Below are 16600 nucleotides of genomic sequence, written 5' to 3' on the forward strand. Positions count from 1 at the left end.
AAAGTGTTTTATAATTAGATTAAACTTGCATAAAGTATTCTAAATATTATTTCTGAAAAAAAAAATGGTAGATAGCTCTAATAACAGGATGGTACCAAATTGAAAGGGGATTTGAGATGCTAAAACTTACAGAATCGATAAATGGTCTCTGATCTTGTTTTCCTCATGTATATTAATTAAATAAAATGTAAAGAAAAAACAAAAATTAAAAAATAAAAAGGTAATGTTGTAAAATGAGTTCTGCAAAAATCAATGGAACATAAACGCGACATTTTACCTTTCGACGCCGAATATACCCAAAGAGCACATTCCCAAAATCAGGTGTATACAAAAAATGGTTGCTACATTAACAAAATCTCACTCTTCACGTGAAAAATGGCTTTCTAAATATTAAGGTCATAATTTCAGCACGGTCTAAATTTCAGAAGTACCAAAACAGGTATTAATTATTACCTATCTGCAAGGCTACATATACGGCATAATCGCGCTAATCCACCGAGGTTAAGCAACATTGGGACTGGTCAGTACTAAAATTGGTAACCGTTTAGGAATTCCAGGTGTTATATCTGCTCTCAGCTTATATCAGCATTGTTTCCAGTCGTCCTGACCCCCCCCCCCTTGCAACTGGATTGGACAAGCGGTGCCGATTCAGGAGAGGTGTGGTTGAGATTGCACAATCCTTGCCTAACAACTAGTCACGCAGCGACTCTTATAAGGGGCAATATACGATACTGATAGCTGAAAGTCCTCAGTTCTTTTTACGGGAATTTGTTACGTTAATGGCAAGTGGAAATCATTATTTCATCTCTTAGAAAGCGTTGCGCATTCGTGTGTGAGATGAGAGTCTTGTGTGTGAGTCGGGCTGGTCTAAGAGGGGCAAGAAAAGGTCTTGCTTTTCCGCTGAAGACCCTGCAAGTATGGTAATCAACTCGAAAACCACTTTTGACATTTGTTCCTCTCGACGACGAATTCCACGATCTATGGAAGTGACAAGCCTGACCCAGACTTCTCCAAGTTTCACTTTCAGCCCCGCCACATCACCTCGTTAGATAATTACACAATTAAAAGAACAATATATATATATATATATATATATATATATATATATATATATATATATATATATATATATATATTAGTGTGTGTAAAATGTATATATATATATATATATATACAAGTATATGTATAAATATATATTTATATATGTATAAATATAGATCTCTCTCTCTATATATATAAGTATATATGTATATATATGTATAAGTATATATGTATATTTATATGTGTATAAGTATGTATATATATGTATACGTATACATGTATGCATATGTATAAGTATATATACATGTATATATATTAATATATATATATATGCATATGTATATTTATGCATAAGTATGTATATATATGTATGCATAGAAATATATATATATATATATATATATATATATATATATATATATATATATATAATGACCATGGTTTATTGCAATACAAAACTGTTAGACTTAGAGGTCACACATATCACTCTATGACCTTCCGTTTTATGTTGTGTTCTCGCATTGCACGTCTGTAAGTCTGTCACGCGTTTCTTTATTGAATGTGTGTATATTGAATGTACGCATCTTCTTTTATACACGTCCAGGTTATTTCATATTAAACCATTTCTGTCTGCTTTTAGGCTTTCTTCGTTTTTAGATTGCAATAGTATTACAGTTTGTTTATCATGCTAATGAGTAATATATCATTTCTTATGGTCTATCACGCTTAAGATCAAAGCTATATTCGCTTTGATCCGTCATTATTACGATTTAAATAACATTTTTAGTTGGCTTGTTACGTTTAAGCAATTCCCGTGAACTGTAATGCTTAAGATATAAAAAAGGATTTCATTAGTCTGAAACGCTTACGGCCGAAATGCTATTTCTGAATTTCTGTAACTTTTGAGATTGAAATAGTAAATCCTTCTCTTCACCTCATCTGTATTCGGACTGAAATCACGCTGACAATTTTTTTTTTTTTTTTTTACACAGTGATCACCACTTATCAAGGCCCGGAAGCCACTCAGGGATAAGGGTTATTGCAAGTACATTAAGTTAGTGAGGAGATTTGCTGATGTGTTTACTTAAGGGGGCGGTTCATTAGGAATTTGTTAACATTGAACTTGAAGACATCCAAATTGTAGTCGGGAGGGAAGCAGGCAGACGGAACAGAGTTCCACAGGCGTGCAGTTCTAAGAAAGAAATTAAATACGCATTTCCTCTGCTCGCACAAGGAGGAACTTAAACCAGATAGAGAAAGCCATTCTCTATGAGAAATATTACACGTTTGAATTCAAAAGCCATCGTAGGCTTCTAGATATGGTTAAAAAAAAGAAAGAGTCGCACCCTAATAGATCCCGCACTGTCGGCCAAACTTCCACCCCTGTCCTATCGCCGAAATGTGACATCCCTGTATTTTTAATAAGTGCTCGGCGGAACTCAGATACTAGTAACCCCTTGACGTAATTATCCACGACAAACCAAACAGCAGCAAAATCCCACTTCTTCACTGTAGAGATATCTAGATGGCGTACAGCTTTCTACTCGAATAGCTTATTCCCTCGAAATGCTAGACTTTAGAATTCCTTCCTATCTCCTGTTTCCTTGACTGTATTGACATTCAGAAGTTAAAGTGTAATGTGAACAGACATGTCGTTGCCCAACTTCCTACGTAGTATCCCGGCAAATCTGGTCTCTATTAGTGACCTCTTACGACTTAGTGGAGTAAACAGTATAATAAAAGGCTGCGCTTTAACTTACCAAATAAAAACTACAAAAATTTGAAAAATTACGACAACGACCACGACACTTGAAATAAAGCCATCGCCCACTTAATAATAAAGAACAATATATATATATTTCAGAGGAAACATAATTTAATTTAAATACCAAAAAACAAGAAATGGGCAGGTGAACTTATTAAAATTACCTTAAGGCCTTATCGTCTGACCCTCTGAGAGGAAACGTCAGAATGATAAATTAAAAACTAAGAAAACGAATGAGGGAAGAAGGGAATTTTGGTTTCAGTTGGAAGAACAGTGGGGGGAAAAATATCTCACTGTTCAGGTGGTTTTAAATCAATGAATATCTCCAACTGGTGTTTCAGAATCTTTTGTCTACACAGGCTAGGTCGAGAGTTGTTAATAACTAACGCCTCAATAATATTGAGATGATAGTTCGACCTAGCACTGTATAGAACAGAAAACCACCCATAACATGTTCTATACAGTGCTAGGTCGAACTATCATCTCAATATTATTGAGGCGTTAGTTATTAACAACTCTCGACCTAGCCTGTGTAGACAAAAGATTCTGAAACACCAGTTGGAGATATTCATTGATTTAAAACCACCTGAACAGTAAGATATTTTTTTTTCCCCCACTGTTCTTCCAACTGAAACCAAAATTCCCTTCTTCCCTCATTCGTTTTCTTAGTTTTTAATTCATCATTCTGACGTTTCCTCTTAGAGGGTCAGACGATAAGGCCTTAAGGTAATTTTAATAATTTCACCTGCCCATTTCTTGTTTTTTGGTATTTAAATTAAATTATGTTTCCTCTGAAATTTCTCCTTCCATTTTGCTGTACCAAAAATTTACTTATATATATATATATATATATATATATATATATATATATATATATATATATATATACATTGTTGAGTTTCATCCCAGTAACCAACAATATCGGCCTACAATCATTATTTCTATTTATTATTATTATATCTTTAAAATATAGGCAACTATCTATTATTTCCTTCTTTACTTAGCGTCTTACACGTGTTTTATTATATATATATATATATATATATATATATATATATATATATATATATATATATATGGACGATGTTGCCTTCACACAACTCGTTAAAGACAAACACATATTACAGGCACACACACACACACACACACATATATATATGTGTGTGCGTGTGTGTGTGTATAATTTATGTAGTAACAGTAAATGTTATAAGCAGATATAATATTTGACGTATCAAATTTAAATATTTACTTCAACAGTGCTTAAGACTTGAGTAGAACAAGGTAGTAATTATGAAAGCATATAAGCCTGAGTATTCCATACTGTGATGAAACGCGAATCCTTTTTGTAGCTTAATTGCCATAAATTCATTCGACTAATACGGTTTTCCCGTTTCTTTATGTTAAAAATGATAACATGGTAACATTTTATTTTGTAAATAGACTTGTGAATTTCGAAACGACATTTTATAATATGATGGAAGAAAAAATATAACATGCTAACGTGAAGATATTTAAATAATTCTATCGATTGTATAATATACTAATAAAGATTAAATGTCTTTTATTTAACATTTAACGATTATTTGTTTTCTATTCTCTTTTGCAGCCAACAGATATAATCCTTCCGAGTGGGAAACAGTACCGTTTCCATTACGACGCCGAGGGCAACCTTATCTCTGTGACGATGCCAAGCCTCGGAATTCACAGGTTTGCTTACGTCACATCCATCGGATTCCAGCGCTACCTCTACTACCCCCCTAAGGCGCAGCTTCCATTCATCAAAGACGTGGATGGCAACGGGAAACTCCTGCAGATTCTCTACCCCAGTGAACGCCGTCGGGTCGTCTACAGATACAACAATCACTTCCAGCCGATCACCATTCTCTTTGACGATTCTCACATAAGCTACGGCTACGATGGGCAGACCGGAAAACTAAGCAAGCTGGAGGCTTTCTACACCGGCTACGGCTGCCAATATTTGTATTACTATAGCAGCACGTTGATGAGCAGCATTGAAGCACAATTTCAGCAAGACCGTCAACTGATAGGCGCAAAGTCCTTCTACAACTACGACAACAACTTCCGACTTACTTACATGCATATTGTCTTCACGAACAACGAAACGACTTCGACAAACTTCAGCTATAACACGAACACCGGCAAGCTTGCCAACATCAAGCAGTTTAAGGTCAACTGGCCGCTACCCGACCGCGAGGTAATCAGCGACGTCAACATTAAGATCCGTCGCGAGTACGACCACTACGGACGGCTGAAGGAGATTGAGTACAAATTCGCCGAAGTCCAGTGCTACCTACTGGAGATCAACTACGACCGCACTAACCGCATACAGGAGTGGAGACACCGGATCGGGCACGTGGACAAAGAACCGATCAAATACGTTTACGATATCGACAACAACGTCATAGATGTTCTCGTCAACAGCAAGAAGGCTTGGCACTACGGCTACGACGCCAACGGTAACGTGGTCAAAATCACGACCTTCGGACGAACCAAGGAACTGCACTTCGACGAGGCAGACCACGTGAGAAAGTTTGGCGAAAAGTATTACAAATTCGACACCGACGGTTTCATGGTACAACGTAACAAAGAACACCTGCACTTCAACTCGCTCGGCCAGCTGCGCTCTGTCACGAAGACTGAAGAATATAAGGTGATCTTCTCCTACGACCCCATCGGTCGACTCGTCGTCTATAAGGACCTGGTCGGCAACGTCTTACAATATTTCTACCTAGACGTTGAGCACCCATCGCGCGTGACACACACTTACAACCACGGCAACGGGGATACGACACAGTATCACTACGACGAGGAAAACCGGCTGATAGCAATGGAGAGGCGCGGTATTATCTACTATATAGCCAACGACCCCACGAACACTCCGTTGGTTATCTTTGACACACAAGGGCGCGTTATCAAAGAAATGAGCTACGACCCTCTTGGCTGGCTAAGTTCAGACTCGAACCCGCACTTTGAATTCTCATTCGGTTTCCAAGGTGGTATCCATAACCCAATCACTAGTCTGTTGCATATTGGTAACAAAGTTTACGACCCACAAATCGGTCGCTGGGTGGCCCCCGACTTGGCACATGTATTTGAGAAGGTCAAGGACGCTATCGAGAAGCCGGAAGTTTTGAATATTTATCAATACGACTTATTGGTGAATCTGCACATGAAAAATAGAAAATATCCGCTGACAGGTGAGAAACCTTTAATTTATCTCCCAATCTCTCTCTCCCTATTTAAATCTCTATCTCTTTCTCTATTTCTCTCCCTGTCTGTCTCCATGCCCCCTGCATCTCTCTCTATATATATATATGATGATTGATGATTGCAATGTCTAGTCAGAGGAGTGCCACTGCCTCAGACACTTAAAGTCCATGAGCCCAAAAATGACTTCCATCGCCACAGGACCATTTTAAAAGACAAAGAGAGTATCTATACACAGATGATGTTACAGAGTCTTAGCTTTGTACGACAGCTAAGTCTCTCTCTCGGTTCAACATGTTGAGATCCAACAATAAGCAAGAACAAGATAGCCAGCAACTAGTTAAACTGCATACCAGCTTAATGCGACTACTGGTTTCACGCTTTATGGTTTTTTTAAATCAGAGATTTGCTTCTACTAGAAAGGTTACCGTCACCACAGCTTACGGGAGCCCTCTCCGCCCCAAAACACATACATACACACAAACACATACGGTGCTAGTTGGCCGTTGCCCCGAAAAATGGTCCATTCGCCCTTTAGGAGGTCTTGTTTTTACTCCTTCAGGGAGACTAGCCACCCTCCTCACAAAAGTCTGGTGGGGGAACCAGTTTAGTCGCCGGTGACCTGACCATGAGGCAGATAGTACTGGGTTACATGGTACCAGTAGCATATGACATGACCTGACATACAATATACTCTCTCTCTCACTATATATATATATATATATATATATATATATATATATATATATGCGTACATATATATATATACATGTATATTTATATACGCGTATAGATATGTGTGTGTGTGTGTGTGTGTATCTGTTTATGGGGAAAATACGATTATTCAGTTATATTTCACTCTTTATTTATACCAATCCTTTTATTCCTAAAGCTCGATGTACGGTAATTATAAGTGTAGAGCATATACGCATAAATGCAAAAGTCTATATTCCAAATTCAAAGAGGTTCATCTTACCGTTTATTTCTTTCAGCATGTAAAAATGTTCAATTCTCGACAGCACCTGTTTCGTTGCGCAGAAACACTCATATAATTATGATATTTTCTGAGTATGTTCCATCCTGACATAAGAAGAATAACAATCCATTAACAATGATAACATATAAAAATATATTATAATTTGCACAAACGTAAGCGCATAAACGCGTTTAAAAAAAACAAAAAAACAAAATAAAAAAAACAAAAAAAAACAAAACAATATTTCAAATGTTTTTATCCCCGCTTTCCATTTCATATATTCGGCATTCTTTTTTTTAATCAAAATCATATATATACATATATATATATATATATATATATATATATATATATATATATATATATATATATATATATATATATGTGTGTGTGTGTGTGTGTGTGTGTGTGTATATATGTGTGTGTGTTTATCAATATATATATGTGGATGTGTTTATCAATATATATATGTGTGTGTGTGTGTGTGTGTGTTTGTGTGTGTGTGTGTGTTCTTTTCATTATTACTACTTATTAAAAAATGGCGATGAACATGAAATTAGTTTGTAATCGATTACGAGGTAATACTTTATTTGGGACGCCATGGAACTGGAGATGAAGCGAGTTTTAATCTTGGAAAGCAAAACTTATTCAAAAGACATGAACTGAACTCGGTTATGCTATTCCGCTTTCCCGCATACCACATACCGTATGTGAATTTGTCGCGCGGTTGATTAACGCGCAGTAAACATTCCGTGTATATTGAAGGTCATTAAACGCAGCGTTGGGATCTGATTGCATTTGAAAGTTTAGAAGTATATGCCGGGTTTTATACTCAAGACAATATGGCCGACGAGCGAATCCACCGACCGATGTGTGTGCGGGGGGGGGTGTTTCGTCGCAGTTAATACTAAACGGTCTTTTCAGCTTTGGCTAAATTATCTTCGTCCATTCTATTCCAAGCCAATCCAACCCAATCCATCCCTGGAGATAACACGACTGCTGGATCAACCTCGTCCAGATCTGGATCTGAAAGTCGTTTCCTTCAGATAGGAGAAAGCGTTTATTTGAGCGGAGAAAGTGTCGTGGTTAGGCCGTTCATCAGTCTTTAATCATTTTCCAGGTGATTCAATTCTTCCAGAAACGATAAGCTAATGAGATGGCCGGAGACTGATTGATAATTAATGTCGGACACTATCCACATAAATAAAGATAATGACTATAGCAAGGACAAGATCAACTACTCATCCAGAGCCGTACTGTAATATTATACTAAATATGAGTAAACATTTTCCTTAAGGCTTTTCCCTATATATTATAACTAGCAGAGCTACCCAGGGAAAAAAGTTTAACATACTTTTATTAAAACTCCTATGTCTTTCTTCCTTCGCTCGCGTTTTCCGTCTCCCTTTCTCCACCCCTCTTTCTTCTTTGCTTCGCACAGCCTATTTCTCTTTCTGGACATACACGCGCACTGTTATAGATTTTTCGCGGAACGAGCCGACATAAAGGAATTAACTCCTAGGTTAAAAAATAGCAGATTTACTCCCCTCTATAGAAAATGATTTGTCTAGATAATATTAGATATTATTCATCCGGGGTAGTGTCGATCAAGAAACTATCAATTTTGTAGGTATTTGTTTTGTCGTTTTCAAGTTTTAGTAGGCCAATGTTCACATAAATAAATCTCACGGACAATGGGAGTAATAGTATTGTTTTATCTTCAGACATACTAAATCTCTATTAAAAGTAATAGTATGGTTCTGACTTTATATATAATCTTCCTAATAGTGTAGTCCCGATTTTAGACAGACAGATACCAACTCTCTATTAGTAATAGAATTAGCAGTATAATTTTGTCTTTGAACAACTACCAACTCTTTAATAGCAATAGGAGTAATTGTGTTGTGTTGCGGGGGTCATATTGAGGACATATACAACGGGGGCCTCTTAAATTTAACAGAAAACACAACAATCAGACCTTCGCCGATAAAAGATTTTTAGCAGCAAACACAACCCCAAACCTTTTTACAAACCTATTTTACAGTTACGCGTGTGCATGACAACAATGAATAAATACAACTATAGATGGTACTTCTTGCATCAGAATTTCACCACAGCCACTCGTATTTTATTCTATTCAAGAAAGCCCCTACTCTTACCATGTACGTAGTGGTGATGGGTAGATAGCCAAGTTGAGGGAAATTTCTGTGAACATTTCGAGAGCTTTTGCCAAGAATTTAGGAGTTTTTCTTCCTGGAAAACTAACTACAAACTAAACGACCATCAGGGACTGTGGGATTTGAGCTATTCAAATAGGCGTGCGAATAACTAAGAATCTGATTGGTTGGCTAGAAAACCTAGAACCATGGTAATATATAAAAACACGACGCAATGTCGATTTATTGCAATAACCTGACGAATCTACAACAGGATAAAACACAGAAAAATCATTTGTCGCTTAATTGACATATATATGTTTTAAAAAAAATTACTACCAAGTTCTATTTATGTATCGAGGTTTGTCGAAGTAAATATTGCAAATAATAAGATATAATTTATTTCATGTAGATACACAAAACAATATATATTGATATAGATATAGATATATATTAGTGTTGTGTAGCGGGTTCATATTGGGACGCATAACGCGGGGCTAATGACAACAGAGAGAGACATTTATGTTCTTGGTACATCCTGACGACGACTGTGACGATCCTGAGGACTTCATATTATTAATCCGGAGCTGGGACATTTACACAGTTCTTGTAAACACAGAGGAAGGGACACCTTACTTGAGGGGGGAGTTATACAAAGTTCATTTAGAAGAGATGATGACAAAATACATTTACCTTTTCGGTTGTAAAGACGACACAAAGACAACACAGTTACAAAATATAGACGGTGATGTCTTTATTCATCTATCGGCCGATTGATGATGTCAGGAATTCAAGCTTGTATAACTTCATGGTCTCTTTTCTACTCTTCGCCTCTAAGGGGCTCCCAAGGGGGACCTTTGTGGCATTCGGGCCAAGATCAAAGTGTAGTATCTGTTCCGGCAAATGCTGCAATCAAAGACCATATGCAGGGGCAACCCCACATATAAGATCATTGCTCTTGTAACAATCAATTATTTTTCAATGTAGGGCAAACCCTTCATACCAATTGTCACTATCCAGCTCCCCTACTCCCTGATAGATGCTCCCCATTCCCCCAATCTCTCCACATTACAAAACGGCCTTTTGCCTAATTTGCTCAGTGGCGAAGCAAATAAATCCCGCCTTTAAGGGGCTCTCAGTCTCTAACTGACTATCACTGTGTGTGATCGTGATTTTCTCCCATCATCTCTAGCTTCGAACCCTCGATTTAATATATTGAGAAATTACTTTGTTTATGAGAAGTCTACGGTCAACCGACGTGACTTTATTTCACGTGTATTTTACACTATGAAAAGGTAGATGTCTGTCCAAACGCACCTTTGACAAACAAAGAATTCCCAATTTTAATTGTTCAGTATCTAACCTATTTTTAATTTATAAACTCGCATTGTCAGTTGTTTTAACTGACATATTTAATATCCACTTATCCTAAAAGAATGGACACTCGCCTTTTCTGACATAAATAATATTTAGTTATTTCTAATAGAATTAACAATCGACTGCATTCCTAGGATTTGCTTACAAGGTTCGATTCTAGCCTTTTACAAATATTTTTTTCACTTATCTAGTCTGCCTTCTTCCTTACATGAGAAGAGAAAGGGACATCCCTTCTCATGTAACAAGAGCATAGTTCCGGCGTCCGATATAGAAGCATAGGTCCGCTTTAGGTAGATACATACCAGCTCTTCATTAGTAATAGAAATAATAGTATATGTCCGGCTTCCGAAATATAGATACCAAATCGCCCTTACTAATAGATGTTGTTTTTTTTACGATACTCCATTCAGACTGTTGAAAATGTAATTATCTTAAAACTTAATTTTTTTTCTAATTTTCTTTTCAGATTTAGCCGACTGGCTATTGCTGTTGGGTTACAATGTGAAAAGTTTGGCCCCGGATGTTACTTACACCGGAGAAATCCGAGGACACCGCAAAGGTTACCAGGATTCAGAACTACTGCCCACATCGTCGGCCTTTGAGTGTACCTTCCGACGTGACATGGACAATTTGCTGATGATGTCCACCGTGTCAAGTTCCAAAATCACTCCTCAACAGCCGACGCCGGTGCTGAAGCCAGCAAACGTCCCATTCGTACTTGGAGACGGAATCATTCTTTCAGTTGTAGACGAGCGAGTACTCGTTAATTTTGTGGACAACACGCCGGAGATTTTGCGCAAAACGGCCAGCGTCCTCTTGAACAATTCTGACATTGTTGACATGCACTTCACGATAAAGGGTAAGGACGTGCACTATTTTGTCAAGGTGGACGTCAACCAGGCTGATATCGACCTGACCAGCCTGGGGATCCACGGCGATCAGATCTTCCTGGAGAACGGTATCAATATATCAGTTCACAAGATTCAGCATACCGACGGATTTCACGCACGCAGCCACGAAGAGATCGATATCCGCTTGCATGGCAATTATAGCATAATGAACATCCGTTATGGAACGGACTTGATACGGGAACGTCACCGCGTCTTACAACACGCGAAGGACCGTGCTGTGCAACACGCGTGGTCGCGGGAAAAATATCTGTTGCAAAATAGCTTACCCAGTGAGTATCAATGGTCCGAGCAAGAGAAATATGAGATTAAGACAGTTGGCTATGCAGAAGGTTACGAGGGCATGTATATACGCAACCCGGAAGAATATTCAGAACTTGCCGATGATTGCAATAATATAAGGCTTTTAAAAAGGACAAGGTAGAATAGAGTTCCTAGTCAGTTTTTATTTTGTTAAGTTTTATTTAAAGTAAAAAAAAATGAAAATGATAAATTAGAAAAAAAAAAACAATGTTTCCATATTATTTGGATTCTTCAGAGTACTGTCCTCATCCTGGGTGTTATTTGCACAACGTGTAGGTCGATGTAACCTTCGACCTTCTTCAGGTGTACGTTGTCGAACTTGGCAATTTTTGTGTCGAATTTGGGCACCTTTCTTGCAAACTCGAAAATCCGCGTGGAATTTCGAGGGGAACCCCTTATTTTAATCCACCTTCGCATCCGTTCGTTTCGTGAGTCGTGACTGGGTAGAAGTCCTAAGATATCTGCAATTGTATTTTTAAGTATCCATCATGCAGAGGATGGTACCTTCAATTTTCAGGAAAGTGTAACTGAAAAAAAAAATGCAAAGCAACTGCGTAATCACTTAGGACTTCTATCGAGTCATGGCTGCCGGAAGGAGTGCATGCATCTACTATGTGAATTAATTAAATGCTTCCGTGTTGAAATTTCGTGCAGATTCCTGAGTTCGACAAAAAGATTCCTGATTTCGACAGAAAGATTCTTGAGTCCGACAAGATACACTCGAAGAAAGGTGGAGGGTACATCGACCGAAACATCGTGAAAATAACGCTCAAGATGAGAACAGTAGTCTGAAGAACCAAATAATACGAATAATCAATCCTCATCTCAAAAATTCCGAAACTTAAACAAACAGAGGAACAGTTTTTTTAATAGTTACATTGATCAACTTTCTACCAACAAAAACGTTTAACATTAAAAGATAAAAATGAAAACGTATTAAAAAAAATCATTAAAGAAACTGTGAATATGACAACCAAAAAAGCTAATTATGTAGAAAAAATATGCAGGACATATGAAAAAAATATCGATAAGGAAAAAAAAAAAAAAAGAAACGTTTATCACTCGTCTGTATGTTATATAATAGAAAAATAGTTCCACAGTTCTTCCACGTATCAAAGAGTTGAGTACTATTTTGGCAATTTACAATGATAATGTGCAAAGAAGGAACCACCAAAAACAAAACAAAAAAAATAATAAAATAAAAATAAAAAAAAAGTCTAAGAAACAGATATAATATCGCGTAGTAATTTTGTCCGCTCTGCGTGTGTCATACGCGCATTAATAGAATGACACTATTTTTTCTCTCTCTTCTTCTCCTGTCCCGCATCATGAAGAGATACTTCTTTTCTCTATCCCATCTGAAAGAAATCATTTAAAGAAATGAAAAAAAATACAAAAAAAAAGCAAAAAAACTAAAGGGGAAAATTTACATTGATTGAAAAATAAAATTAAAAATAAATTAAAAAAAAAATACTCGAAAAGAAAAAAAAATTAATGCAAAAGAAAAGAAACGGAAGGAAATACACAATAAAATATACACAAAAACACAAAAGCATGAAACTGCTGTTTATCAAATAACATATTATTTGACATATTTCATCTGTAAGTGTTCCTATTTTATTTTCAGACATTCGAAGTACACAAAAAGAAACACTGAGCATCTCTCTATCTCCCTCTCCCTCTCTACCTGCTACTCTTGCCATCTTTCATAGAACATATATATATATATATATATATATATATATAAAACTAAATAGAACATATATATATATATATATAAAACTAAATGGTAGTTTGCTTGAAGCATTGCTGGCAAAGCAATATATTGAAATTTTAAAAGCCAAAAACAATGCGGAAAGGACCGGAATCATGAGAGTAAAGAAAAGAAAAACAAACAAATAGACGGGTATGTTTCAGTAGAGAAATGTCTAACTATTCATCTATCATTCCTCATCTCGTTATATACTTAATTTGTAAACAAGTTGTAGGTATGTCTGGTGTATATAAAGCCCGGACTTTATATACACTGGACGTACCTGCAACTTGTTTACAAATTAAATATATAACGAGATGAGGAATGATAGATGAATAAAGAATTAAACATTTCTCTACTGAAACATTCTCGTCTATTTGTTTGTTTTTCTTTTCTTTACTCTCATGATTCCGGTCCTTTCCACGTTGTTTTTGGCTTTTAAAATTTCCATATATTGCTTTGCCAGCAATGCTTCAAGCAAACTACCGTTTATATATATATATATATATATATATATATATATATATATATATATGAGCATATGTGTGAGTGTATGTGTGTGTATGTGTGCTTGCCTTGCCAATGGCAAGGGAGACAATTGTGGAAGGACCAAGACTTTTAACACTTATTGTTTTAAATTTTTCTCTAAAAGAACTTTGATTTTTTTTACTCTTCTGCAACATGATAACAATTAATGAAAATATTAAAAAAAAATATATATACAAACAAAATAATAAAAAAAGCTATAAGAAACTTTTTAAAGATGGTTAAAAAAAAGATACCAGCAACCCACAAAACAACAAAACAAAGCAAAAAAAAAAAAAAAAAAACTAAAAGAGAGAGATAGGGAGAGATACCAGACAGAAAGAGAAAGAGAGAGATAGAGATCACAATAAGAGAAGAAACTGATACAGAAATCTCTTCCTTTTTTTTTGTTTTTGAAAGTCCACAAAATTTAAAAAATAAAAATTATTAAAAAAAAAAAAGAAAAAGAAAAGGAAATAAAAAAAAAATGACTAAAGAACGAAATCAAACAAAATAAACATATACACATACACGATTAAAATTTTCTGTTTTGAAAACAGAATAAAACTTGAACAATTTTTTTTTTTCTGTTTTGGAAACAGAATAAAACTTGAAAAAAAAAACAAAATTAAAAGAAAACTGCTATAAAATTTGAGAAAAAAAAGACAAACAAATGCAAACAAAAAAAATTGCGAACGTAAGATAAATACGAAACATTGTTTAAAAGGTCTCATGAGAACCGTTTTTGTGTAAATATGAGTTTTTAGAAACTAAAATGAAGTAAAAAAAAAACAAACTTTGGCTTAAAAAAATCATGCGACGCAAGAACAACACACTTGTGTACATATGTATAAAACTTGCCTTGAGGATTAGTCCGACGAAACACGTCTGCTATTATCAACTACAAATCTCCTCTTTGCTTTCACGAATGTTAAAGGTTTCTTTGGCTTGTTCTTACGTATATATAAAAAAATATATATATTTACATATACATTTGTATATATATATACATATATATGTGGATGTATACATGTATACATTTTTTTTTATTCAAACGTTCTTAAATCAGCCATATTGAATTTAACCGGAAGTGAGTTTTCTTGGGTATTTATCTTAACCATATAGACGACCCACACCATTGACAATCAAATCGGAAACAATTTGATTGCTCATGTCGTGGATCTTTTAGACGGCTAATATAATACATTCATCCAGGTTGTTACGCCATTCAATATTTTTGAAAACATATAGTTTATATCCAATCAAAAGGTGCTCAATACTCTGTAAAATTGAGCACTTATAACAATAATACTATGATAATAAGATCAGGGCTGGCAACAGTATATTAAGTTATTGGTTTATAGCTTACGTGAATCGATTTTGATAAAACCGTGGGTCTAAACCTTGTCACATCTATGCAAGTCTGAGGATATTATTATTTTATTGTCACTATCATTGCTCAGCTCCCGAGAGTACTGAGCACATTTTATGTACGTAAAAACGCATTTCCCATCAAATATAATATATCTACTTTAAGAACGTTATATGGAATAAAAGTTGCCGGATATATACATATAAAGATATATATATATATATATATATATATATATATATATATATATATATATATATATATCGTCACCTGAAATTATAAAGGTTCTAATTGCACTTTTTCGAAGTTTTGGGATTCGGTCTGCAATATCTCGCAAACAGTAATTTGTTGTTTTTTTTTTTAGATTTGACAGTGCATTTTCCTCGCAAACGATTCCTCAAATTTGATTCACAATTTCTTGTGGAATTTATTTAAATGAAGAATGATCACTTTAATCATTAGGATTATTTCAAGCACTATGTTCATCTTGCTTACTAGTTTCACAACGTTTCGACCGATTTCCCCCTGAAGAAGCTCGGATGTGACATCGACGGAAACGCTGTGAAAATAACAACCGCACCCGACACAGTCGCCTGAATAATCCAGAAAATCCAGTTTGTTCCGAATGTTTTACTTGGAGATCGACGCTAGCTATCTCTTTTGAACATAGGTCCGAACCAAGGATTATCCCTAGCATTGAAATGCGGTCCAGTTTTCCCCAGTAACTATCTAGAGATTATAGCAAATTTTCCGTGTGAAACTGGTTTGGTTTTGTAGAGCATTGCGGATCGGATATCCTATTGGCCACAATTTGAAGTAAGTTTAAATAGCAGGTAAAACCTTTTTTATTTCAGGTGACAATATATGTATATATCTGTAAACACACACACACACACATATATATATATATACGCATATATATATATGTATATATATATGTATGTATATACATATATGTATATATATATATATATATATATATACATATATATATATACACATATATATATATAAAGTGATCATCCTGAAAGAGAGGTCAATATATGCATATTGTCCACCTGGCTGAATGACTAGCTGATGTAAAACTGAAATGGTAAAGAAACCAAAAGGCATTCAGCTGTTCAAGATATGTTTAATTTCTAACATTTTAAATGGATATCAGTTAATCATGACACAGATTATTGTAGTTCTACCCT

General features: G+C 35.5%; 1 protein-coding gene across 20 annotated transcripts in view; it reads left to right on the forward strand.

Moving 5' to 3' along the window:
* Positions 1-13225, forward strand: part of LOC145259277 (teneurin-m-like) — a 694747-nt gene extending 681522 nt beyond the window's left edge. For all 20 annotated transcript variants that reach the window (XM_080117118.1, XM_080117125.1, XM_080117123.1 and 17 more), the window contains 2 exons: positions 4413-6024; positions 11010-13225. In XM_080117118.1, the coding sequence (XP_079973244.1) occupies positions 4413-6024; positions 11010-11875 (2478 nt within the window). In that variant the 3' untranslated portion in view covers positions 11876-13225. The remainder of the gene's footprint in view (positions 1-4412; positions 6025-11009) is intronic.
* The last annotated feature ends 3375 nt before the right edge of the window (positions 13226-16600 follow it).

This window comes from Euprymna scolopes, chromosome 34, assembly GCF_053919585.1.
Source record: "Euprymna scolopes isolate OS-2025 chromosome 34, ASM5391958v1, whole genome shotgun sequence".
NCBI lineage: Eukaryota > Metazoa > Mollusca > Cephalopoda > Sepiida > Sepiolidae > Euprymna > Euprymna scolopes.